This window comes from Alternaria ethzedia (assembly GCF_023757985.1).
Source record: "Alternaria ethzedia strain BMP 0044 chromosome Unknown scaffold_38, whole genome shotgun sequence".
In the NCBI taxonomy this organism is placed as follows: Eukaryota; Fungi; Ascomycota; class Dothideomycetes; order Pleosporales; family Pleosporaceae; genus Alternaria; species Alternaria ethzedia.
Window position 1 is genome coordinate 130,591 of NW_026056231.1, and position 25,431 is coordinate 156,021.

Genomic DNA, 25,431 nt, shown 5'->3' on the forward strand with positions numbered 1-25,431 from the left:
GCTACATCTCCCCACCAATCGCGTGCTTAGTCATCGCGCCTACCCATCACTCAATTGCCAACTGGAACAGTTGACTGATTTGCGAAGGTAGTATATGATCAAAGAAGGGGCTTTGACATAATCGTTGTGTAAAATGCATAATGGCATTGGTGTTGAAACCAAGAAACTCTATCTCTATATCTCAAAACATGGTATCACAGGTTAAGCTCAAATGACTCCGCCCATCCCAACTCCTACCAAACGAATCATTCTCCATCTGGAATAAAGCCTGCCGTATCACCTGCAGCATTCCGTCTTCTGAGCTCGCGTTCCACAGCCCTCAACATAAGCTGCGCATCGTCGAGCGTCAATTCCTCTCCACCCCTCATGCTCGCCAACAGCTCCGCAAATTCAGGGTCATCAGGCTCGATGATCTCAACCCTTCTGCCCTTTGTCTTTGGCTTTGGTGGTGGCAATGGCATGAAAGCTCTGTTCGTGCTGCCGAACTTGGCGATCATCTCCTCAAATTCGCCTTGTGGAGTGCTCTGACTTGTGACTGCCCCGCCAGCACCGATGCGCCAGACGTCTTCCTTGTCCTCATCCTGATCGTCGTCGATCTTGATAGCGGTACGAATGACAACGTTGAAGTCGCCGCCTCCTCCGACGTCAAGGTATCCGAGAACACCTGAGTATATGCCTCGTCTCACGCCGCTCTCCACATTTTGAAGGATTTCGCATGAGCGTTTCTTGGGCGCCCCAGTCATACTTCCTGGTGGTAGACTCTCAACGAATGCGTCGAACCCTAGGTATGGAACAGAATGTTTCGTTGGCTTTTTGGAAGCGTACTCCACAGGGTCTTCCCAATCTTCCGGGGTGGTAGGCTTGTAGATTCCGCTGGGTACTGCATCGACGACTGATACTAGTTGCCACAGTGTTTCGTATTCTTCCACTTCCATGAGCTGGCTCACTCGGACATTTTCGGAGCCGTAGACACCGTGAAGTTGATGGCGGGTAAGATCGACAATCATGAGATTTTCTGCGCGTTCCTTAGACGATGAGAGGATGTCATGGGCCATCTCGGCAGTTACACCAGGTTTCTTCTGCACTGTTCCTTTGATCGGCCGGCATTGCGCAGTTTGCGATCGGTCCCAGCTTATGTACCGCTCTGGCGAGGAGCACAGTAAATGTACATTGTGCATCCTCATGTAGGCGCTGAATGGCGCGGGATTTTGACCAGTTAGGCGTTTGTAGAGGTTCCAGGAGTGTTCATTATCCTCGGAGTGGGATATTCTGCACGCTGTAGGCTTGCGAGCGCGAACCTCGTTGCGAGTCGTCAGACACAGCTCGTAGCTCTGGCCGTCTGCTATCGAGTCTTTGCAGGCTCTGACTTTATCGCAGTAGTCGTCTTCGCCAGCGGTGAGCTGATGGCATGACTCAATATACTGGTGCATGGTGCCATGCGTCTCGAAAGGATCGACCTGCCTCATTGCGGCAGAATTCGGGGTGGTCTCTCGTGATTTGAAGCCTGCATGCTCATACAGTCTCTCTATTGTGTTGATGACCCAATCTTGGTCACAGGGACCGCGAATACTTTGAACGTAGATCTTTTTGATCTGGTGGTCAAAGACAATACTCCTTGTTATGTAGGCGAAGCAGATGTCTGGATATGAGGCTTCTTCGTGGCCGTTGACGTCAATTGTTTCTAGACCAGCCTCGTAAGATGCATATCCCATCAGACCTCCCCAGAAAGGAGCCCATGTTGAACCCTGTGGCGGAGTCGAGGGCTGGAGACTCTTCATGACTTCTCGTACGTAGGGCCAAGGGTCGGCCACGGTCCAGTCTGTATGTACTTTGTCTTTACCATCCCTGAGCTCCATTCTGCGGGTGCCAGCGTAGTAATGTAGGCGCAGAGTCTCTTCTGGGATGACGACACCAATAATGCTGTACCTGCCTGTTCCCACAGCCATTGGTACGAGGTTCGATTGCAGTCCCGATTCTAACACTATGGCTTCGCCTCTTGATAACTCGAAGAGCTCACAAGCATCCGCAACGGTAAGTCGTCCACTTCCCGTGGTCGCACAATGCACAGTGCTCGGTGGTAGATCCGGTAGTGACTGCCCGTCCCCATGCGCAATGAGCGAGGCCAGCTCGAACGGTGTGATAGTGTCGCTATCAAGCTTTGCGACGAAATCGGTATAAGAGCGTTTGCTCTGTTTCTTTGTGCCGTAGATCCCCAATTCTCGTCGGAAATCCTCAGCAGTCATCGGCAAAGACGGCACGTTGGATGTCAGACTATGCTTGGGGACGTTCCTGAACATGCGCTTCCGGTTCCAGGCTTGGGCGTCCTCCCACCAATTCCGGATGATGCGCTTGCCCTCGTCGTTTGTACATATCGACTCTGGATGAAATTGAACTCCCCAGAACGGCTTCTGCAAATGTTTGATGCCCATGAGAACGGCACCGTTGAGATCGCTATCAAAATCCCACGCCAACGGCTCCAACTGAGGGCAGGTCTCGGTGGGTTCCCAAAGCTGTGCAGGATACCGTACAGCGCGCTTGTTCTGTATGGGGTGATCGAGTTTGACTTGCAAAGAGTGGTACTGCGTTGCTAAAAGACTCTCCACACCGCGGAATATTGACTGGCTCTTGTGTAGGACGGCCGTTATGATACCGTGCTTTGGTTCCGCGAGCCGTTCAATATCGGCTCCAAATGCAAGGCATAGCGACTGGAATCCAAGACATATACCGAGCACTGGAATGATCTGCTCATCCCGAAGTTTCCAGAGTTCTTTCATTAGACCAACATCTTCGTCACATTTCGCCCAGCCAGGTCCCGGCCCTGCAATGACGGCATCAAAGCTCTTCAAATAGTCCGTAAACGCTGTGAACTCCCCAGAGGCTGATGGCTTCGCAAGAACAGGATCATCGATGAAGATTTTGATGATTTCCGCGTCTACATTCTGCTCGACCAGCGCGACAATGTTGTTGGAAAAAGAGTCGTAGGCGTCCAGACAGAGTATCCTTGGGCGCTGAGTCAGAACGGCAGGCGCCATCGCTTTGGTCGCGGATCTGAAGCCCGGAATAATCGGGTAGTGCGTGAGATGTTTCTACAACAGATTCCGATATTGAATTGTCAAGAGAGTCAGACCGGACGTCTAAGCGATAGCCAGGTGTTGTATCGTGGTTGGTGAAAAGTTGAAGAGGTGATAGGGCTGAAATCTTATCCCGCGATAACTCCGGCGATTCGCCGGTGCAAGTGCGGAACCGTGGATCGGGTTCGTAGGAGTACCTTGGCTGTACTTGAGTAGATGGAAGGCTGACAGTAGGAGAGCGGCGAGAGCGGTGGTAAAGCGATGGAAGTGTTACAATGAACGATAACGATCTCATGCCAGGACGCCACCTGGTTAGGGTCAATAGGCCCCAGATGCAGGGTCCAACGGAAGCAGCCGCTTAGCTGCTCGACGCATCTGAGGTGTGCATGTCCTCGAAAAGGAAAGCAACCTTCGCTAATGTTGTTTCACCCAGCCGATCGACCTCTTGCCACCTCCTTAAAACCCCGCGCCATGTTCTAGAAGTCAGAGACGCGTTACAGCCATCCCACGCGCGCTACAGCAGCCCCACGAAGTCGAACCTCTTCACTCTCACAGGTGCCAGGAAAGAGTCTACTGGACGACACATAGAGCAATACTGGTATGGCCTCTAACTCAGCCTGACGGTCTCGATCTGCGCATCAGATATCAGAATGCCACAAGATACCCTTTAGTAATGATGGCGTCGGACATGATCACGCCTCGGCATACTAGGGTGGGCATCGCGCTTGGGCCATGTCGTCATGTCGAGATTCTTCCGCAGCGTTTCCACGGCGAGAGACCACGACATCTTGTTGGAGACGACCAATTCCCATAGACGCCATGTCCTGGCTCAAACGGCGAGCAGGGCCCTTGATAGTACTCGGGACCTCAGCCATTGGCGGCGCCGCCTATCGCTTCACCAGATCCGCCGACCCCTCCGACGCATCGTTGAACCCGCATACCTTCACGCCGTACACTCTCGTAGACAAGCAGCCCGTCTCGTCGACCAGCGCAATATTTACATTACGCAATAGCAATGGTGTCTCGGACACGGAAAGTGTGAAGGAAGTGTGGAAGCGCAGTATCTGGAGTGTCCAGATTAAGCAGCCACAGCTACAGATTGCGCGCGCATACACACCACTGCCGCCTTTACCACCAGACGTCCACAAGAATGGCGAGAATGAGCCTGAGGATATGAGGCTGCTCATACGGCAAGAACAGGGAGGCGAGGTCTCGACCTACCTGCATCGACTACCCGAACAATCCACCGTCGAGCTACGAGGACCGAACACCGAACTTGAGCTTCCGCGCGATATCATAGAGGTTGTCTTCCTGGCAGGCGGGACCGGCATAGCACCTGCGATGCAAGTTGCGCAAGCCCTAGGAAGAAGGACTGGAAGCCGGATGCACATACTATGGGCGAATAGGCGGCGTGAAGAATGTGTAGGGGGCATCAGCGACGACAAAGGTAGCACAGCATCTGCGTTGGATCGCGTAGGCTGGTGGCAGAGCTTCTTCGGTTCCAGCGAGTCCGTTGCAGCTGCACCACTTGCAGAGGACTCATCTACCGCGTCCAAGGGCATTGTGGTAAAGGAACTGCATGCGCTCAAGAAGCGGAGCGAAGCAACGAAAGGCGAAGGCCTCCGTGTCAACTACTACGTCGACGAGGAGAAGACATTTATCCATCCATCCGAGATCGAGAAGAAGATACAAAGGCAACGAGCAGAGAGCGGCTCAAGGTTGATCATAGTATCAGGTCCAGATGGATTCATCGAGCATTGGGCAGGCAAGAAGCTCTGGGCCAATGGAAGGGAGGTACAAGGACCATTAGGTGGTCAACTAGGACGGATGCAACTAGGTGAGTGGAAAGTAATTAAGCTGTAAGATAACGTACGTTCACCATGATATCCATCTTCTTCACTCTCACACTCGTTATGAGCCTACCATCTGATTACTAACGCATTTTAACACACTCCGCGGACCTTGACATCGGTGTTTCTCCGAGTCCGTAACTGCGCATATATGCAAGCCGGGAATAGTGCAGCCATAACTTGCCTAAATAGCGGCTAGACATTATGCAACAAGCGCGGCCTCATGGATGAATTCCGCGCGCTGAATAATTCCACAATCGGCGCATTTCGATCATTGCTCATCAGATCCCTGTCTCGTCAATTCGAAACTCGCATAGCATCTTTTCTATCAATTGCTCTTTGCGCTTCTTTCAACTTTTCGTTCAGCGTTCCGAGACGAAATGGGGGCGGACGCAGCAGACGCAGACGCCGAAGTCGCCGCTTCCATTTCCTATCATGACCGGCCAATCAGCGACAAGGACCCCAACGCGCGACCAGAATGCTTCACATCGACGTTACAAGAATGCATGTTCATCGCCTCGGTGACCATGGCCGTGGCCATGACGAGCTTCCTAACTGGGTCAATCACAGTCATGAGTTCCTTCGCTGCACGGGACCTCAACATGACGAACGCGGAAATCACATGGATGAACGCAGCGACATCGTAAGTATATATCCAGCAGAACAACTCGAGAAGCACAGACTGAAACCCCATAGACTCACAGCAGGATCCCTCCTCCTTTTCTTCGGCAGCGTAGCCGACCTCTTTGGCCGCAAAGCCATGTTTATAGCCTCCATGTTCCTCTTCTCCGTCTTCTGTCTCGGCGCCGGTTTCTCCACCTCGGGCATGACTTTGGATATCCTCTGCGGCGTGCTAGGCATCTTCTCCGCGTCCTCCGTGCCCCCAGCCCAAGGTATGCTCGGCGCCATCTACGAGTTGCCCAGCCGACGCAAGAACCGCGCTTTTGGCTGCTTCAGCGCTGGAAACCCCATGGGCTTTGTTTTCGGGACGATATTATCGGGATTGTTTACGCAGGTGTTTAGTTGGAGAGCGGGGTTTTGGTTACTTGCTATTGTGTACTTTGTGACTAGTATTGTTGCGGCGTTTACGGTGCCGAGGGATGGGACGCCCAAGAGGAGGTTGGATGCCGAGACGGTTAAGAGGTTGGATTTGCCGGGGACGGGGTTGACGGTGTTGGGGATTGGGATGTTTTGTGCGGCGTTGAGGTATGTTCTCTTTCTAGGGTTGAGAGGACGTCAAACTGATTATGGCGTAGTCTCGGAGGCGATGCACCGCAGGGGTGGAAGACGCCGTATGTTCTAGTCCTACTGATTCTAGGTCTTATTCTCATCGCGGCGTTTGTCGTATGGGAGATCAAATACCCATATGCTATGATCGATATGAAGATCTGGTATGACCGGGACTTTTCCCTTGTAAGTCCTCCTTCTTATCCCCATCTCTACCACCACCAGAAGATAGCAACACAAACTACTAACACGCCCACCAACCCCAGCTCCTCATCGTCCTCTCCTGCGGCTTCCTCGGCTTCCCCATCTTCTCCTTCTGGATCGCACTCTACTTCCAAACCCAACTCAACTACAACGCCCTCATGACAGGCGTGCACATGCTACCCATGGTAATCGTCGGTCTAACCGCCAACGCCGTCGCCGCCCTCGTCCAGCACAAAGTCTCCAACAAACTGCTCGTCGGCATCGGTGCCGCTGCACTAACCGTCTCGTTCACCCTCGCTGCCGTGCAGAGGTACGGAGACTCCTATTGGGCGTTTTCTTTCCCCGCACTGTGTTTGTGTGTTATAGGGGTGGATTTCCAGTTCATTGTCGCTAATGTAAGTTTCTCTCCCTTGCAGTTTCCTTGTGTCTTGTAAGTGATTCTTGACACTGATCACGAATAGATGTACGTCCTCTCATCCATGCCTACAAACAAACAATCCATTGCCGGGTCGCTATTCCAGACTCTGACTCGTCTGTGTACTGCGATTGCGTATGGTGCCGCGACTGCCATATTCGATGCCGTCCAAAGACGTCCTGCTACCTCTGGCTACTACGCGAAAAATGCGGCTGAGCCATTTGCGGCGGTGTTTTGGTTCGCTGCCGCGGCATCGGTACCTGGGCTGCTTCTTGTTCCCTTTCTGAGGATTGGTACGCAGGGGCATAAGGGGGATACTGGGAGGGTGAAGGTGGGTGGGGACGATGGAAATATCGTCGCTCCTGTGAGTGAGCAACATGGACGGAGTGGTGTGGAGGAAAGAGGAGATGCGGTGTAAGAGTACTAAGATATGAACATCACAGGACTCAAACGAAAATTCAAATATCTGAACCTTGAACATGTGTTTGACATCGCTGATGGTTGCAATATCGCGTCTACTGATCAGGGTTGTAGTACTTCCGCCAGTTGTGTTCCTCCTTGAATCCAAGAACATCCCTAATCTTGCGGTTGCTCAGCGGCGCTTCCCACTCATCCATCTCCCTTGTGATGGGCGTATTCGGTGCATACTGTTCCAGAAATTGCTTCGTCGGGAATGTGGCAGTGATGGTATCGTTCGTTGCGTTGAAGACCTGGAAGCCCAGTCCATCCTTCTGTACGCATAGATCGCAAATCTGACCAAGATCACGAGCGTCAATGTATGCCCAAGCGTTCCTCTTGCGGCACTCTGGGGACTTGATGTATTTTGGGAAGTCGCGCTCGTACTCGTGGGGCTCGATGACGTTTCCGATTCGGAGAGCGTATATGTCGGCGTCGAATCTGCGGGCGAAGCCGCGGGCTACGCGCTCGCCGCAGAGTTTAGAGATGGCATAGGTGTCCATGGGGTTTACGTCCATATCTTCAGTCAGTGGGAACGCGGTGTAGTCGAGATCTCCCTGGCCAAAGCACACTTCGTAGGTGGTTTCGCTGCTGGCGATGATGATCTTCTTGACACCAAGTTTGCATGCTGCCTCGATAACATTGTATGTGGACCTTACGTTGCCGGCATAGCACTCGTTATCGGGTACCAGCATGTTTCGTGCGTAGGCTGCGAAGTGGATGACTGCGTCTGGTGGGCCGGGTACGTGAGGTCCTTCATAGCCGGCGAAGTTGAAGTGGGTTGTGAGCGCGTTGAAGACCTGGCCGCTGTCTGTGAGGTCGGTTTTGAGGGTGAAGACTCCAGCGTTCGGATCGGGGAAGTCTAGTTGATGTCAATTGATAGAACAGTGCAGCGAAGAAAACGGGGATGTACCTGTCAAGTCCAGATTGAGTACCGAGTAGCCCTTCTTGATGAGTTCTGGGATGATATGGCGTCCAGCCTTTCCTGAGCCGCCTGTGAAGACGATGCGCTTCCCTGAGGGGGCCATTGTGGAGAATCTGGGGAGTGGAAGAATGTTCTTGTATGTTCGCGATCTAATACTCGATATGTTAGTGGTAGCTTGGATATGGGGTAACTGCGGGGTCGTTCTTACCCTTTGTAAACAAAAGGTCTAACTGGCGTTTTAGGGAATTTACTGAGACGAGATTGAAAATTCATCCAAGAAAGCATCGAGCAGAGATATCCTCATCTTTATAGGCGTCATTGTGCATCTGGAGATCGATCGTCCCACCGGGACATCTCAATGCGAACAGGCGTGGCGAGGACGGTAGCTACGGCGGGATGTACATGGTCGGTAAACCTACGTCACGACCCCTACCCCGGCATTTGGAGGCTGGACCCACCTGAGCACGCTTTTCGGTCATACGACTAGCGTATGAAGACAGCGAATCCTCCGCAATTGCCATTTCACACCTAGTATATCTTCACCTATGGTCGCATATCCCTATCCACACAGATGACCAGCGGTCTGATGCGGCGCTTCTCCACGTTTGCCCGCACGCAACTCCCCACTAGGACAGCGAGATCGCTCACTGCGCCCCGGCTGCTGGGGCTCAAGCAGTACAAGAGGACCCTCAGCGACGCCGGCGCGAGACAGGCATCCGTGTCGAGGCACTGGTTCACTAGCTCGTCGCCATGCTCCCATCCGGAATCCCATGAGCGCGAGAAGGCGCGTTCCAACGAGCGCAACTTGAAACTAGGAAACAGTGGGTGGCACCTTCTACATGTAGGATTAGATGGCTAATACGGTCACAGCAATCCGAGTACTCCACGATCGCCTACCCACGCTCTTGATATCGCCCCTACCGCAAGACATACTGTCCCCGCAGATCAGTCTTCAACTGTTCCCCTCGACGCACCCGCACCTACCCAACGTAAGCGGGAGGTACGCCTACACAGCAGCATTATGGACAGCACCGGTCGCATGGGACCAAGTTCCCGTACTGGGCAATGTAAAGCTCAAGATATTGTCTGAGCGCATGGTCAAGAACGGAGGATCCACCACAAGCAACGTACGCAACGAGAAGCTCATAGTCCGGTGGCAGACATGCAAGTCGGAGAAGGAGAACGGCCAGGTCAGCGACGTAGTCGAAAAGATTACGAGCATCGTCGCGGGGTCCAAGAGGCCGCACCAGGAGTTTACTGGGCTGTTCAAGTTTGAGTTCGACGAAGAGGGGCGCATCTTGAATCACATCATCGAGCACACGGAAGAGGGCCAGCACTGGGACAGGACGGCCAAGGTGATCAGTGTCACTGACTGGCTGCTGGGACGGGCGTGGGGGAGGCGTGAGGAAGTGAGCCCTAGTCTGGCTTTTGTCAAGTGCTGGAGAGAGAAGAACAGCCGGGGCCGTGGCGAGCGGCGATGAAGCGTCGGGGTACAGGCCCTTCACCACTCTATTGTACAAGACTTGTAATCACGAAGTAATGACAACACCCATCCTCACACAGCAGCGTCAATTTCACATGCGTATCCACCGCTGATGACCCGGTGCGTCAGGTTACACATCCGGAATAATTCAGCGTGTGCGATTGGCCGGCGGCTTGGGTGAAATGCGGAGGCCGGCCATGTGCATGGAAATGAGTGGCAGGGCGGGATGGGATGCATCGACAGCGTGGCTGGGCCCGTGACAGCTGCTGTGTTCCCGCCCAATAGACGAGTTGTGAGCATCGACGCAGCACTAACGACTAACTCGCGCCTAGCATCACTAGGATCAAGCTTCCGGCGCATCTCCCCAAGGCCAACCCTCCACCAACATTGCTACCACCATCGCGCCCCCTTCACCCCCAAGGGCTTTCCATCGCTACTCGAGAGGTGTTTTTTCGCGTGTAGCCGCCGGCCGCTAGCCCTGCAGCAGTCCACCGCCCGGCCGCCCAAAGCTTCCCCGCTCCATTACACGACAGCGCCGGGAGCTTCAGCCTCATCCACCCAGGCAGAAGCCTAACAACCACGAGCGCCGTCCACGGAGCCCACACAGCCATGGCGGACCTCGCACAGAGCGGCGAATTGAGTGCGTGCTGACACATACACTTGCCCACGTCCTAGCTAACGCGGCGCAGACCAGCCCGTCCTCAACCTGACGCCCGAGGAGAAGCGCGTCTTCCAGTTCCTCTTCCAGCAAGCCGACACGGAGAAGCTGGGCGTCATAACAGGCGAGATTGCCGTCAAGTTCTTCGAGCGCACCAAGTTGGCACCCGCTGTCCTGGGCGAGATATGGCAGATTGCAGACACGGAGAACCGCGGTCTCCTGACCATGGCCGGCTTCTGCCAGGTCCTGCGCCTCATCGGACACTACCAGGCCGGCAGAGACCCCGCCCCAGAGCTGGCCTTTAGACGTATGACCTCAATGGCCCGTAGTATAGCCATGCGCTGACACTCCCGCAGCTGCGCCCCTGCCCAAGTTCGAGGGCTTGAACATCCCATCCGCTCCTCCCGCCGCCCCGAGCTTCTCTCCACAACCCACCGGTTCGATACAACCTCAGATGAGCGGCAACGGCCCCATCCGCGTGCCTCCGCTAGTACCCGCCAAGGCTGCTGAATACGCAGGCCTCTTCGAGAAGTCTGGGGCCGTCAATGGCGTGCTCTCTGGTATGTGTCTTGATACTCGACTAGTGCGACTCTAACATTTCCAGGCGAGAATGCAAAGGAGATCTTCGAGAAAGCGCGGTTACCCAACGAAGTCCTCGGTCGCATCTGGAATCTTTCCGACACGGAGCAGCGCGGCGCCTTGAACGTCACCGAATTCATCATTGCCATGCACATGCTCGCCTCCTACCGAACTGGCAACATGAAGGCCCTCCCGACCGCCCTACCCCCAGGTCTGTACGAAGCCGCCTCGCGACGGGGACAACTCCCACCTCCACCAGGCCGACCTGACCAATCCATGTCCATCCCACGCCAGTTCAGCGGCCAGCAAAACCAGCCGCGGCAATCGAGTCCCCTCGGACGAACGCCATTTGGAGCACCGGCTCCAGCACCCCAACCGACCGGCAGCGATTGGCTCATCAGCCCACAAGAGAAGGCGTCTTACGACAACCTCTTCAAGACGGTTGACACCATGGGTCGCGGTTTCATTACTGGAGACCAGGCAGTACGCTTTTTCAGCGATTCCGGCCTGCCCGAAGATGTCCTCGCAGGAATATGGGACCTCGCAGACATCAATTCGGAAGGTCAGCTGTCCAAGGACGAGTTCGCAGTCGCAATGTACCTCATCCGTCAACAACGGAAGGGCGACCAGCTTCCAGCAACGCTTCCACCCAGCCTGATCCCCCCGAGCCTACGAACAGCCGCCAACCAAGCAGTACCAGTAGCCGCTCCTCAGCCAGCGCCACCCGTTCCTCGCGCCGCCAAATCAGCTGCAGATGATCTCTTCGGACTCGACGCCTTCACAGCACCGGCTCCTGCTCCTCAGCAACCGCAATCGACAGGCGGCTCGGCTACCTTCAGCAAGCCATTCGAGGCTGATCCTTTCGGAAGCAAGCCAACTTCGCCCACGTCTCCTCACCCATTCCAGCCTCAACCGCGAAACCCCGCTTCCACCTTCAAGCCGTTCATGCCTAGTTCTTCATTCGGTCAGACTCTTACTGCGCATTCTACAGGCCAATCGGGTACCTCTGGCGTGCCACAGCACTCCACACCATCCGCAATGGACGATTTGCTGGGTGGAGAGGATGTTGCTGAGATCAACAAGAAGCTGACACAAGACTCGACTGACCTGGCCAACATGTCTAACCAGATGACCACTCTCCGAAACCAGATGCAGGAAGTTCAGAACAAGAAGACTGCGACAGAGGGCGATCTCAACAGTGTCAACACCCAGAAGCGCGATCTCGAGCTGCGCCTCTCGCAGTTCAAGACCCAGTACGACCAGGAAGTCAAGGCTGTCAAGGCGCTAGAGGACCGACTGGCTGCCTCTCGCAACGAGACTCGCAAGCTGCAACAGGACCTTGCTATGATCGAGGGCTCTTACCAGGATCTTCAGAATCAGCACCGCCAGGTGGGAGGTCAACTTGAGGCTGACCAGCGTGAGAACAACAGCTTGAAAGAACGCATTCGCCAGCTTAACACCGAGATTGGACAGCTGCGTCCCCAGCTTGACAAGATGAGGAATGATGCCCGGCAGCAGAAGGGCATGGTTGCTATCAACAAGAAGCAGCTTGCTACCAATGAGGGAGAGCGCGACAAGATCAGGAACGAAATGAACGACTTGACCAAGTCGCAGGAAGAGGGCACACGCAGTCCGCAGGCCCAGACCCCCGCCGTCGCCGTCAGCCCCGCGGCGTCCACTACGAGCCAGAGCACGAACCCATTCTTCCGCAAGTCGCCCCAACCCGTTGCGGAGAACACCATGTCGCCATCTGGATTCGCACGTGAAGGCCCGCACAAGGACTTTGACAGCGTTTTTGGCAGCTTCGGCACTCCTCAAAGCACAGCACCTCCCGTCTCTTTCCGTCCCGAGAACCAGAGCCAAGGGCCCAGCTTCTCTGTTCCATCCGGCCAATCAGTGCGCTCTTCCGAAGGACCTGACGTTCCCACACCGTCTACCTCACCCCCTCTGTCTTCTTACCAGGAATCCCCTCGCGCTGCAGACCCGCCAGCTCCCCCTGAGTCGCGTCAATTCGGCTCTTCATTCCTGCCTCTGAGGGAAGGCGGCCAGAGGTCCGACTCGTTCAGCTCTTCCGTGCGAGCTACTGCTCCTGCCAGCAGATACGGTGGTCCTGGCAACGAGACACCTACAATCTCCCAGGCATCTCCTGCGAGCACACCAATAGCAGAGAAGCCTACGGTGGAGCGAACTGAAACTAACCGTACAGAAACCGACAACTTCAACCCTTCTCTGTTCAACCGCAACTTCTCATCAGCATCTCCTGTAGCCAGTATCACCAGTGATACTCAGCGCTCAACCAGAGCTGAGGACCGTAAGGATGCCTTCTCTAACTTCGGAGCACCTTCAGCTGGTGTTGACATTCCTGGTGCCTTCCCACGTGAGGCTGCTACGCCTCTTCAACAGAACCAAACTGGAGAGAGCAGCCTGAGCGCCCCCAACAGGAACATCAACCGCGCCGACCCCTTCGGCAGCACTTCTGGTGAACAACCCCGTGGAGGCAAGGATGATTTCGATGCGGCATTCGCTGGCTTTGGTCCCAGTCGTCAGAACACTGCTACTGCATCCACCACAAGCGCACCCGCGGACAACTCCAACAGGTTCAACAAGGAGTTCCCTCCGATCGAGGACCTCGCTCACGACGATGACAGTGACAGTAACGATGAGCGTGGATTCGATGACAACTTCACATCCGCGTCGCCAAACCAGAAGCGTACTAGCACAGGACAAGAGCAGCGCTCTCAGCAACAGCAGCGACCAGGTACTGCGTCAAGTGACGAGCTGTACAGAGCTCCGCCGCCAACTACTCGCCTGGACTCCAATATCGGTGGCTTGCCCTCTCCCAGCGCGCAGAAGTCCCCACCCACCTACGAGTCCAGTGTGAACCAGACCAGAAGCGGATCGAACCAATTCCCCCCTGAGTTCGGTGGTCTTCTTCCTGCTCGCGAAGACCCAACGTCGCCAGGATCTCCTGACACCGCGCAAGGCCCGGAGAAGTCGTACAATCCTCCTGGCGGTCACGGAGCTGCTCTCTTTGGCGGCCCTTCCAAGTCTGCGACCACATCGCCCCCTCCTCTAGATACTCCATCATCGACCGTTCCATCCGACCAATACCACTCTGCAGTATCGTACGGTGCCAATGAGAACAACAAGGGCCCATCGCCTTCCAACAACGTCCCCCAACTCGGCAAGTCTGCCTTCAACGATGACTTCGACGCCGGATTTGATGATCTAGCGGATGCCAAGGAGGATGACCGCGCTGATGACGACTTCATGTTCTCTTCGCAGAACCGTGAAGGTCTTGACGAGTTCAACCCAGTGTTTGACTCGCCAGCTGCCTCCAAGTCAAACACTATGGCTTCTCAGCAGACTCCCACCGGCAAGCCGCGTGGTGATGACAGCTTCAGTGACTTTGAACACCTGTCGCAGACCTTTGGAGGACAGCCCCAGCAGCCTCAACCCGCTGCCTCGTCCCAGGACTGGGATGCCATCTTCTCCAACCTCGAGTCGTCGCAGACCGACAAGGGCTCACACTCGCAGCAAGCGTCCACTGACTTTGGCAAGTCTGTCTTTGACACTCTCGACAATGAGGAGGCTGCTGCTTCTTCATCCAAGTCTCAGGGATTGTCGCCTCAGATGCCCTCGCTTGGTCGTGCCATCAGCACTGGAACCGAGCATGACGACCCTATCCTCAAGAAGCTGACCGGTATGGGCTATGGACGTAACGACGCCTTGTCTGCGCTCGAGAAGTACGACTACGACATCAACAAGGTAAGCAATGCAACCACACTCTATGTAGAAGAAGACTCCAACTAACAATTTCCAATAGGCCGCCGATCACCTGGCTTCCGGTGGAAACTAACCCCCCCCCCCCGATCATTCCCACTCCAAACCACCACACACACTCGCACACCCCGAATCGCTCTTTTGTATGAGTACACATGTTTAGCATGGCTTTGTCACAACAAACTTTTCATACCCTTGAGCGTTGGACCTGTCCCTCTCCCTTTTTTCCCACTGTCGCTGCGACGCACGCCCTTTCCTTTGTTCACGCTTACTCTTCTTGTACTAAAGCTTTCACTTGAGACGGAGGCTTTTGGGCCAGTCTTGGTGCTGGCTGTGCAGTAGGGAGGATTGGGTCTGAGCGACTGCTGCGTTTTGTGCACATGGTTAGTTACTTAATCTAATTCGTTCTCTGGTTGATTGATGGAATGTTGTGCGCTTGTTGTGCTGTGAATACGTGTTTTGATGTTGATTGGAGCTATAGGTTGGATGTGGTTGTATACTCCAATCGTCTCTCTACAGATCGATCTCTCTCTCTTATTAAAGAGCATCTATATCTTTAGGCCTAAATAGGCTTATAGAGTTTTATAGTTCTCGTTATAGAAGTATCTTTTAATAATTTAACAATTTTTTAATTTGTAGCTTATCTTTTAAGTTAGCTGCTAAGCCTAAGACTATTATTTAAGCTATTTGTGCCTGTAGGTTAGCAGAAGGCCTGTTTTCTTATAAATCTTACTTGTAGGAGAAAGCCTTTAAAAGCTAGAATGTTTGTGTATTTAAACAAATTTATTCATTAAAGAGCATCTTGGCGTATGGCACGGCTGTGCGTTGCGTACATTACTAGGGGGCTCGTCGTCGATTACAGAATCTGTTCTCCCATCCATACGGCCCTTCAAAGTCTCTGTTGTGCTTATGGTCCATGCTGTAAACAAATCCGGTCAGAGCATCTTGGTCGTTCCACCGCGTTCTGAAGGCTTCGCGCACTTTGACCGTGGTTTCGTCGTCGAGTGTGGGGTGTCGCTTGAATTCGTAACCGAGAAAGTATGGCATGAGGGCTTCTTCGATAAAGTCGTCATTTTCGTCGTCGTCTACGTCGTCTGCGTTGTCTGCGTTGTCTACTTCTTGCTCGTCCTCCGCAGCACGCGGACGAAAGATGAAATGCTGTGTTGGATCTGCGTTACTGGCTTCTTCTTTCTCCTGTCTCTTGTTAGCCTACTCATTGATACACATAGGGTTCTAATGAGCATTCCAAATACCTTGCGCCACTCCTCCTCCGTCATACCGAATAGTTGACCCCTAGGCCACCACCTTCCCCGTCCTCTCTTGGGATTGATCAGGTATCTTACAGAGACATCACTGACCTGCCTCCAACTCGGGTCCTTCATGTGGTCGAGATTTGCTTGGAAGATTCGAATCGCTTTGCCTCTATGTATGAGGTCGTACACGGGTTGTCGTAGCACCTCGAGGATGTTGAGCATGACTCGCCTGTCCTCCATTGAATAAGGATATGGCTTGTTTCCCCACGCGTGGAAAGATGTTTCAAGACGAATGCAGATCTCGTGGTTTCGCTTTGTAGGTAATAGCTGGAGCGACTGGAGGTTATTGTACATAGCCATTAGTTCATCTCCGCTCTCTAGGTTCGTCTCGTAGAAGTTAAGTGCAAGCGTGAACTTGCGGATTAACTCATATGGCTTTGTACCCATCTGGAAAGGGTCGGCTTTGAACAGCTTGATCATCTCCTCATCCGACGTGATGTAGAAAGTGTTCGTTGAATAGTAAGCTTCGGCGAGTTCTTGCGCGACCTGCACTCCAAAGTATGCCGGGTCCATGGCCCAGGATTTGGGCTGCACATGTAGTTTTTCGTCCCATTTCGACCAGTCCTCTGAGTTATATTTTCCGATGCGTACTTTGCTGCCGTATACATGACGCTTGCCCGTCAGCTCACAGGGTTGAGCGTTCGGCCCGACGATATACGCATATACCGTGTTGCGGAGCTCCAGGGGTAATGAAGCGTGAATCTTGTTGGTCAGTGCGCGACATGATTTTCTTGCTGTGATTGCTGCCTCCACTGCCCTTTCGCGTCGTATAGGGGAGGCGATGCATCTACGCGTTTTTCGCGATTAGCAGAGGGAGTGATTGTGGGAGTCATGGATCGTACTTCGGCCTGCAAATGAGCTCACCGTTGAAGTTACACTGGACACCGAGCCCCACTGGTTCAACGGAGCCGTCAGGCAAGACGCGCTCGGATAGCCATTCGGATGATGACATGGCTGGTGGAGGTAAGGTGAGTTCGTTGAAGGGTCGCGCAGGAAGATGGCAACAGCTGAAGGTTGTGTACGTCCGCGGCATAAGGTTCCGCTCTTACTGTACCCATAGATGACAGGGATCCCACTAGCTCATTCGAAACCTAATCTCCATAGCAAAGAATATGCATAGACGCTTGCGCCTGCAGCGCGTTGCATTGGTCCATCACTCGAAACAAGTCGCAAAGTCACTCGAAACGTGATAAGAGGTTCGATTAAAATAGTTCCGCTCAACCCCAGCACCCCATCGAACAAGAAACGTGCACATCATACGCTCATACATGCAACATCTTCCCACTCAACACATAGACACCCTAAATCTTCTTGTCATTAAACCTTCGAAACACCAACAGCAACAGATTCAGTTCTCACAGCAGCATCAACTTTCTCTTCATAGCGGTCAAAAGCAGCAGTCCCCTGGATATGGCTGTCCTCAAACACATCGACAGTCGTGCTTGCAAACTTGCGCGCGCTGACGCGCTTCTCGAAGAGGAGATCAAGTTCAGCGAAAGAGCGGCCCTTGGGTTCGGGTAGGCGGAAGTAGGTGTAGATGATACTTAGGAAGCAGGAGCCGGCCCAGAAGAATCCGGCGTAGTTGCCCCTGGGGTGTGGTTAGCAGAGGGAAGAAGGAGAGGAAGGGAGTGAGGGAGGGACGTACCAGTTCCAGGCTCCGGGGTTGAGCATGTAGGGTGTGAGGACGGAGGTGATGATGCCGATTACGTTGTAGAGGTTGCGGCCGAGGACCACGGTCTTGATAGCGAGGCGGCGGGTTGAAAGCTCAGCAACGAGAGAGTAGCATACGGTGCCGACGGTCAACTGGTAGAACATAGCCCATACGATCATCATAGCTCCGGTAGCCATGGCGCCCTTCTCCCGCTGGGAGGCTGGTACCAGGCCAAGGAAACCCATGACGAAGAGCATAACGCATAGTCCACAAAGACCACCTAGGTAGAGTGTTCGGCGTCCGAAACCGACCTTCATGAGGTACCAAGCGCCAAAGACACCGGCCATGTTAATACCGTACTGACCCATTGCGAAGTCATACGAAGTCGATGCGGGCAGACCGGCCTGTTGGAGGAAGTAGGAAGAGTAACCCGAGAAAGCGTTTCCACTCAAGTTCTGCATCGCCCAGGCCATGCAGACAATCTCCGTACGACGCAAATCAGTACCCTTGAAGCAGTCCCAGTAGCTGGCTCCCTGGGTGATCTTCTCTTCGAGCGCGGTCGTGTGCACCATCATGGCTACCGTTTCGTCGGCATCGAAATCAGTTTCTCGGTCTAGACTGGTGAGTCGAAGCAGAGATTTCTTCGCATCTTCGATTCTCCCTTTACGGACTAGCCACCATGGTGACTCGGGCGCTAGGAAGACACCGATGATGAGGGGGACGGGCCACATCCATTGGAGGGCGTAGGGGATGCGATATGACCATTCGTCATCACGGTCGACCATGGAGCGGATGACACCGATACCGATGACTTGACCAAGACCCCAGCAGAAGTTGACGTAGGTGGTTACTAACTGATGTGAGCTTGTGTATGTGAAAGTAGAGCTTGATAAACTTACAGTATCCGCGCAGAGCAACAGGGCAGACCTCGCAAGCGTATGTGATAGTAAGTGTCTGGAAGACACCCCAGGGGATACCACAGAGAATCTCCGCAATCAGCAAGTGCACCACCGTCTGAGCCGTGAAGAAGATGGTGGTGAACCCAATGATCAGAAGCAAGCAACCCATGACAGTGTAGCGGTATCCGATAGCCTCACTGATCCACCCATTGAGGAAAAGACCAATGATCTCGCCCACAATGACTCCGTTCGACAGTCCGGCTTGCCATGGCGCAGGAATTTCCCAAGACCCGTCCGGAAGCTGCTCGCCATACTTTTGCTTGAACTGCGGGAATCCGAAGAAGTTGTTCAACAGGCAGACATCGTAGCCTTCCATGACGATACACGTGCTGATAAGGACAGACCATCCAATCGCCTTGGGATAGAGTTTGATACCCTGCATCAGCGTCATCTTGCGTTCGTTGTCCGTGGCAAGCCGCGCATCGTCAACAAGCTTGTTAGCAGCGCGCTTGTGATCGGACTCCTCATTGTCTCCATAATGCTCGAACGGGGGCGCGGTAGTAGGCTGAATCTCCTTCTCTTCCGCCATGACTGCTCTCTTCCGTGAACTCTCCTTGCAAACCAGAGAAAATCGGGCCGATGGCGATCCGGCCAGGGCTGGGCTGCTTTGGGAACGATAGTGGGGTGCTGCAACGTTGCTCCACACACTCTCGAACCAGAACAAAAGTAAAGAGAAATCCGGGGAAACTGCTACCGTGACATTGGGTGGTAGGACATGAGGCGGTCTTTAAGCATAAAATTTTGCGGGGTCTAGCATGGCTTTCGGGTAAGCGTGGTTGTAGCGGCGAACCATGCAAGCCAGGGTCTGGGTCGCGTGCAGACAGGTGGAGCTTTCATCTCCTGCGGCCGTGCGCGGACGTGATTGGGTCGTCCCATATGCGACCTTCTTGCTACGGGTTAGGAAGACAGAGACGGATGCTGGTGGCTCGGGTAATTCTTCGTTCACATGGTCTCGTGGCACGCCTGGTGCATGCCCAGCTGGCCTGTCCTTGGCCAGAGCGTGGGTGTTCACGATCGGAGCGGTGGCCGACAAGCTGACCGTTGAGCTGGAGTACTGGCGCATGCTATGTGCATAGCTAGGTCAGCCACACCGAAAATCGGCAATAGCGACCGCGCCGTAGTGAATTGCTGATAGCTGTGATGTCGGAGGTTGTTGCCAGTGTACGCAAGGAATCGTACAAGTAAGCCCAAGAAGGAGTTTGCCGAGGTAGCGCCTTCGGCTTTCACCCGTACCTGGCGGTGTAGTGTCAAACGGCATGTTGAACATTCTAGAAGCTGTGGAATGTATTGCATCTGCATCAAGATGGTATTGATCTAACAATGTTCCTTGTTTGTGTCTTTAAGCCCGTGCAAGCTACATCAAGTAGTCCTGTGTCCATTCGCGGGCTCCTCAATAGTGTCATCCTCCTCTACACCAGTAATTGCTTCCGGTTCTTCACTTCGCGGCTGTACCCGTCCGCCAAAGAATGCGAGAAGCAATAAATCATACGCCGCTTTCAAGCTACCAGCTGCAACAAAAGCGACCCAGAAATGATCGTTCCCAGCAAGTACACCAGTAAGACTTGGTCCACTGCTCTGGGATAGTGTCTTGAGTATATTGACTACGCCCATAACGGCGGTTCGCTCTTCTGGTAAGACCACAATCGAGAGAAAGGCTGATCGAGGGGCCTGATCCATAGAGTTGAGCACAGAGCGACCAACGAGCAGGCAGATGGTTAAAGCTAGTCCCGACGGTACAGGCAGTAGCGCGAGAAATATAGAAGAAGGCAGATGAGTGAAGACCATTGCTTGGATTAAGCCGAGACGTTTGGCTAGACTCGAGGCGAAGACATTTCCAAGTGTCGACACAAACCTGTATGTTCGTAAGCGTGTGGTTTAAGGCATACTTCGATCAGGTTGTGACTTACCATGTTGCAGACATGATGCCACCTAGCTTCCCTTTTGGTAGATCAAATTTACGTTCCATGTAGTAGTTGATCAAGCTAAAGGGGACCATCCCCGAGCCCAAAGAATCGAGGAAGAACAAGCTGCAGAGTTTAATAAGAACAATGCGACTCGACTTGGAGATCTTGCTTAGGGAATGCCAAAACTTCTTAGGCTTTTTGGGGGCTGCGTCTCGAGTTGCAGTATCTCGACTCTCTGTTTCGTCATTGTTCAGCAACGGCTCGGTCTCAACTGATACAGCAGACTTGTTCCGTTCATCGTTCCAGTCGCTGTGCTCGCATCTCTGGCTCAGGAACAGAGTCATCAGCGCCTTGACACACCCGACCCCAGTGTAAATCCAGAAGATGGCGCGATACGCATCCAGATCCGTCCAACCCTCGATAGCCTGCAGGTTGTCGACCGCAACACCACCAACTGCCAACCCCGTTGACGTGCCCAGTACAGCCAAGACGACATACCAAGTGTACACGTCCGACCTCTTGTCCTCGGCTACCAGGTGCGCTAACGTCGACTCCTCCACAGCTCTGAACGGCCCGATCTCGTTCCCACTAGGACTGATGACACCGACGATGGCTGCTAGAAGCAAAGCCACGTAGTTGCTTGTTGTTGCGAAAACAGCGCCGGATATTGCCATGGACACGGCTCCAAGGAGTAATGTCCGGCGCCGGCCTAGCGTATCCGCGACAAGTGTGAGGAGGAGGCTGATGACTACATCTCCGAGCAGCGTCAACGACATGAAGAGTCCGATTTGTTCATCTGAGAATCCTTGCTCTTGGAAAAAGAGTGCGAGGATAAGTGCCACGCTCCCGTATGCAAACAGACGGATGTACCGTGCCAGAATGAGGATGTAGACGTCTTTTCCAGCATGCTTCATTGTCGCGAGTCCCAGTTCGCGACCGAGCCATTGTGCCGCTTTGACAGGCGCATCACGAACAGACATGCTCCGAGGTTCGGGATAGGGTGGGTATTATGAGCGTGGCGGAGTTGGTACACCTGGACTCTAAGACATTAAGAAGGCCAGAAGTTTTGTAGAAGGAAAAAAGAAGAGAAGAGGCTCTGGTTATGATTGCTTTTCCGAAGCCATGACGGACCGGAGTGTTTAGTGCTGCCTGGAGGCCTGGGGCCTAGTCGAGTTTCGCGTCATACGTCAGCGCCTGCATTTTACCGGATGCGGGAAGGAGCGAAGGGTACTCGGCATCCATACATGTCAAAGGGCGCATCAAGGGCGCAAATCAGTTGTCACAATATCACGCAGAGATCTTGATAAGTAGGACGTTAGCATCGAAGCTGTTGTTGAATCTTATCCATCAGTCGTGTGGTGGCTGAGCTGGCGTCTTCACATCACTAAAGCGCAAGTTTGTGTTTGTGGAACAGGCATCAAAGATCTAGGAGATGAAGTCTGATTGCCCATATTAAAGAACACCTGAGACACCGAAGGGAAGAGACCTAGTGGCCACCACAAATTGTAATGCAGACACCAGCACATCCCAGAAATCCAAACGAGAGCCCCCATTCTATGCGATCGGATGTCGCCATGCTAGCGCACAACTTCGGGATGGAAACGTGGAGGTGGTGACGAATGGGAGACATGGCGGTCATGTATCAGTGAGCATTATCGTAGTACTGCACCAACCCTCGCATGGCGTAAAGGCGGGAGCTCAAACACCCACGCCGTGCATTGCTCATCCGTAGACACCGGTCCGTTCTCCGACACATAACAACTCTTCCTCTTTCTCTAGCAGCAACCACCGCCGGATCCGTTTTGGACACCCTGGCCCTGGCCGATGGGGACTGTGGGCTTGGTGTTGGCGGTTGTGGTACCCATGCGCTCCTTGATCTGGCGGGCCATGGTCAGGAAAGCTTGCTCGACGTTGGTGGCGCTCTTTGCGGAGGTCTCGAGGAAGGGGATGCCGAGGCTGTCTGCGAACTCCTGTTTGAGCTGTTAGATGGCGTGCGTCCTCTGGGGTTAGCGGGATGATGGTACCTTTGCTACGGTGTACTCGACAACCTTCTTGTCCGCCATATCGGACTTGTTGCCGACCAACAGCTTGTTGACGCCCTCGGTTGCGTATCGGTCAATCTCCTGCAGCCACTGCTTTACGTTGTTGAAAGAGTCCATGTCGGTGACATCGTAGACGACGCAGATGCCGTGGGCGCCGCGGTAGTACGAGGATGTGATGGTTCGGAAGCGCTCCTGGCCGGCGGTATCCCACTGCGATGACTGTCAGCACTCACACCCAGATGCTGCATTCTGCAGTGTACGCACAATCTGTAGCTTCACCGTCTTGCCATCGAGCTCGATTGTTCGGATTTTCTGGGGCTTGTTAGACTATCGCCGACCGGGGCTGCAGGTGCGCGGGACAACGCACAAAGTCGACACCGATGGTCGAGATGTAGCTCTCGGTGTATGTGTCGTCGGCGAAACGGAGGAGCAGGCACGACTTTCCGACACCAGAGTCACCGATGAGGAGGAGCTTGAAGAGGTAGTCGTATCTGTCGAAGCGAGCCGTCAGCGGGAGCCTTGCATGGCAAGACGGGCAGCACCAGGGCTGCTGTCGATGGCAAAAAGTAACTCTGCGGGTCTTCACGTTAGCACAGTCGCACCCCCAGATCTGGCGGCGCTGTTCCCCGGCCTGTGGCGGTGGGCGTCGCGCGGAGGTTACGTACCACTCAGGGTTCATGATGGCGGTGTTGCGGGGGTGGAAAGAGGGAAGAGACTAAGAGATGTAAGTTGGGGGTGGTCAGAGGCAGTCGTTGTGGGGTATCGCGGGTCGTCGAGGCGGACGGTGTTAAGTAGAGGGTGATGGGGTGCAATGCGCGGATACCAGATGTGAATAGCTTGGCATTCAGCCAGGCCCAAATCCGTGGTCACAAGTTGCCGTAGCTTGTCGCGCCATCAACATCACATTCACGCCTGCTTATCTGCCGCCTAGCTTTGTCCAGTGAGGCGCCCGCACGCCGTCTGACGTCTGACTCTGCTTTGTCTTGTTGCCAGTGAAAGACAGTCGCAGATCACGCATCATCATGTACAGTGCCAGGTGGGTGCCATCAGTGCACCCACGTGACAGCCGCCAGGGTCCACCGCCCCAGTCACTCAGCCATGGCACGCATCACCACCATCGATTACGAGTAGCCTTCACCTACTGATCATGGAATGGAGAATGTGTCATTCGTTTGCAGCAGTGTGCGGTCCGTCGTACGTCGTTGCCTTTGACGTAGCCCAACCTGCCAGCTCTAAAGCACCGTAACCCGAAACCCCCATATAGTACAGACATCAGGACAAGTTCATCGCTACATATTACATTATTTTGCCGAAAGCAGGGATCAGTGTTTGGGCCAACCAGAAGGAGAAGACCAGCTTGGGTCCTGTCATGAGCAGCTTGGGCGTCAGTCCCTTGAAGAAGGACGTGGGACCCTCGTGCTTCATCATGTTGGACACGATCCTGAAGCCGCTCTCGGGGTTCTCAAAGTTCCTGTTCTGGATACGCGTCTTGATGACATCGAGAGGGGCAGAGACGACAAGCGATGCGCTGGCTCCGGCGATGGAGGCGACAAAGTTTTGCGACCATGAGGCCGAGTTGTAGTCGGTGAGTTTGTAGAAGTACTCCTTGGCGACAGCGGATCCACCGAAGAGCTGGAGGTGTGTTAGTATTCGGATAGCTGTAAGCAGAGTGGTGTACATACTGCGAATGATCCTGGAGCGTTACGCGCTGCCGTCCATCCCCAACCACGGTACAGCCCGAGCCCTTCGTCGGAGATGATCTTGAACAGCCCACGGCCTCGGAAAGCCTCAGGGTTGGTTTGTCGCTTGATCTTGAGAACATCCAATGGCAGGAGGACAATCTCACCGATACCGATTATGGAACCGGCAGTCGCGTGCATGATAGCCTTGCCGTTGCCCTTGCCGAATGCGCGGTCGAAGCTGTCACCGTGGTTGTGGGCGAGGTAGTCGCGTACGAAGGGCTGTCCGCCGAACTTGTATACTCGTTGGAGGATCTGTTCCTGTCAGTCCGAGTTCCTGTGTGCTTGCACTTTTCCACGCACCTTGTATGCGGCGGCATATCCGAGACCGGGGAACAGTGAGAAGAATCGCCCAGAGACTGACGCGCCGGCTGCGTCTCTGAAGACGACCTTGTTGAGATGTGCAGCGTTCTCAATCTACATGTGTTCGAGTCAGAGGCCGTCGGGGTATTGTATGGTCCACATGTCGCACCTTGCCAATGTTGCTCATCAACCGCTTCGCCGTCGTGTCGACCGGGTGGAAGACCATGAGCTCTGCGATTCCCGCACATCCTGTGCATGTCAGATATGCTATATTGACTCCAGAATGGCCGATGTACCTGCACCCAGGACCCTAGCTGTGTTGGACTCCCTCTTGTACACCTTTGCGGACGAGTTGGTGCCGGCAGCGGCTTGCGCAACCTTTGCGGCGGCTTCAGAAGGTGATGGCGTCATGGTCGAGGATTTCAAGCAAAGCAGAAATGGACAATTGACAGGTGTGAGAGGGAGCAACAGCGCAAGGCAATTGCGGTACCGAGCAGTGAAGAACGGGAGCTAGAGATAAGATGCCCAACGATACCCGCTCTCAAAAAAAGTCGTCGGGGAAGCGAGTTCAACGTCCGGCATCGCCCCGCCAAGCACCACGCCGCTACCACACGCGCCCCCAGACGCGAAACTTTGTCCCTCCATCCCGACACGCACCGGCAGCATCACATCACGCGATTGAGGAGCACTCCGCCTGCTACACGTGAACTCTGCCTCGCGCAGCATAGAAATCTGTCAAGTCGGAAATTTGCAGTCGGCACGTGACGCGCATGATGAAGCCCGAGTCCTCAGATCGTAAGTAATTGACTAACTAGCTAACCACATCATACAAGAAGATTTATACGAAACAATAAACGCCCCTGTTCTAC

The 25,431-nt window shown here is 54.0% G+C and overlaps 11 protein-coding genes across 11 annotated transcripts; 4 read left to right on the top strand and 7 right to left on the bottom strand.

The window, feature by feature from the left end:
* Nucleotides 1–245: 245 nt before the first annotated feature.
* Nucleotides 246–3,032, bottom strand: J4E87_009724 (uncharacterized protein; the record flags this gene model as incomplete). Its single annotated transcript, XM_049381298.1, has 1 exon — nt 246–3,032. The coding sequence occupies one exon, from the start codon at nt 3,030–3,032 to the stop codon at nt 246–248; it is 2,787 nt and encodes a 928-aa protein (XP_049228965.1).
* Nucleotides 3,033–3,890: 858 nt separating this feature from the next.
* Nucleotides 3,891–4,934, top strand: J4E87_009725 (uncharacterized protein; the record flags this gene model as incomplete). The annotated part of the gene is made up of 1 exon (XM_049381299.1): nt 3,891–4,934. The coding sequence occupies one exon, from the start codon at nt 3,891–3,893 to the stop codon at nt 4,932–4,934; it is 1,044 nt and encodes a 347-aa protein (XP_049228966.1).
* Nucleotides 4,935–5,301: 367 nt separating this feature from the next.
* On the top strand, nt 5,302–7,185 carry J4E87_009726 (uncharacterized protein; the record flags this gene model as incomplete). Its single annotated transcript, XM_049381300.1, has 5 exons — nt 5,302–5,564; nt 5,618–6,127; nt 6,178–6,334; nt 6,415–6,747; nt 6,814–7,185. 5 exons carry the CDS (start codon nt 5,302–5,304, stop codon nt 7,183–7,185), a joined length of 1,635 nt encoding a protein of 544 aa, XP_049228967.1.
* A 97-nt stretch (nt 7,186–7,282) lies between these two features.
* J4E87_009727 (putative secondary metabolism biosynthetic enzyme) lies at nt 7,283–8,251 on the bottom strand (the record flags this gene model as incomplete). The annotated part of the gene is made up of 2 exons (XM_049381301.1): nt 7,283–8,085; nt 8,137–8,251. 2 exons carry the CDS (start codon nt 8,249–8,251, stop codon nt 7,283–7,285), a joined length of 918 nt encoding a protein of 305 aa, XP_049228968.1.
* Nucleotides 8,252–8,719: 468 nt separating this feature from the next.
* J4E87_009728 (uncharacterized protein) lies at nt 8,720–9,629 on the top strand (the record flags this gene model as incomplete). The annotated part of the gene is made up of 2 exons (XM_049381302.1): nt 8,720–8,969; nt 9,019–9,629. The coding sequence occupies 2 exons, from the start codon at nt 8,720–8,722 to the stop codon at nt 9,627–9,629; spliced, it is 861 nt and encodes a 286-aa protein (XP_049228969.1).
* A 611-nt stretch (nt 9,630–10,240) lies between these two features.
* On the top strand, nt 10,241–14,727 carry J4E87_009729 (uncharacterized protein; the record flags this gene model as incomplete). The annotated part of the gene is made up of 5 exons (XM_049381303.1): nt 10,241–10,271; nt 10,321–10,596; nt 10,646–10,849; nt 10,894–14,636; nt 14,695–14,727. 5 exons carry the CDS (start codon nt 10,241–10,243, stop codon nt 14,725–14,727), a joined length of 4,287 nt encoding a protein of 1,428 aa, XP_049228970.1.
* A 761-nt stretch (nt 14,728–15,488) lies between these two features.
* Nucleotides 15,489–16,916, bottom strand: J4E87_009730 (uncharacterized protein; the record flags this gene model as incomplete). Its single annotated transcript, XM_049381304.1, has 3 exons — nt 15,489–15,845; nt 15,905–16,751; nt 16,807–16,916. 3 exons carry the CDS (start codon nt 16,914–16,916, stop codon nt 15,489–15,491), a joined length of 1,314 nt encoding a protein of 437 aa, XP_049228971.1.
* Nucleotides 16,917–17,281: 365 nt separating this feature from the next.
* On the bottom strand, nt 17,282–19,103 carry J4E87_009731 (uncharacterized protein; the record flags this gene model as incomplete). The annotated part of the gene is made up of 3 exons (XM_049381305.1): nt 17,282–17,552; nt 17,610–18,465; nt 18,515–19,103. 3 exons carry the CDS (start codon nt 19,101–19,103, stop codon nt 17,282–17,284), a joined length of 1,716 nt encoding a protein of 571 aa, XP_049228972.1.
* An 830-nt stretch (nt 19,104–19,933) lies between these two features.
* Nucleotides 19,934–21,458, bottom strand: J4E87_009732 (uncharacterized protein; the record flags this gene model as incomplete). The annotated part of the gene is made up of 2 exons (XM_049381306.1): nt 19,934–20,426; nt 20,482–21,458. 2 exons carry the CDS (start codon nt 21,456–21,458, stop codon nt 19,934–19,936), a joined length of 1,470 nt encoding a protein of 489 aa, XP_049228973.1.
* A 795-nt stretch (nt 21,459–22,253) lies between these two features.
* Nucleotides 22,254–23,199, bottom strand: YPT1 (GTP-binding protein of the rab; the record flags this gene model as incomplete). Its single annotated transcript, XM_049381307.1, has 5 exons — nt 22,254–22,448; nt 22,503–22,730; nt 22,785–22,832; nt 22,888–23,011; nt 23,123–23,199. 5 exons carry the CDS (start codon nt 23,197–23,199, stop codon nt 22,254–22,256), a joined length of 672 nt encoding a protein of 223 aa, XP_049228974.1.
* Nucleotides 23,200–23,816: 617 nt separating this feature from the next.
* On the bottom strand, nt 23,817–24,973 carry J4E87_009734 (uncharacterized protein; the record flags this gene model as incomplete). Its single annotated transcript, XM_049381308.1, has 5 exons — nt 23,817–24,152; nt 24,203–24,514; nt 24,563–24,676; nt 24,732–24,811; nt 24,859–24,973. 5 exons carry the CDS (start codon nt 24,971–24,973, stop codon nt 23,817–23,819), a joined length of 957 nt encoding a protein of 318 aa, XP_049228975.1.
* Between the last annotated feature and the right edge of the window lie 458 nt (nt 24,974–25,431).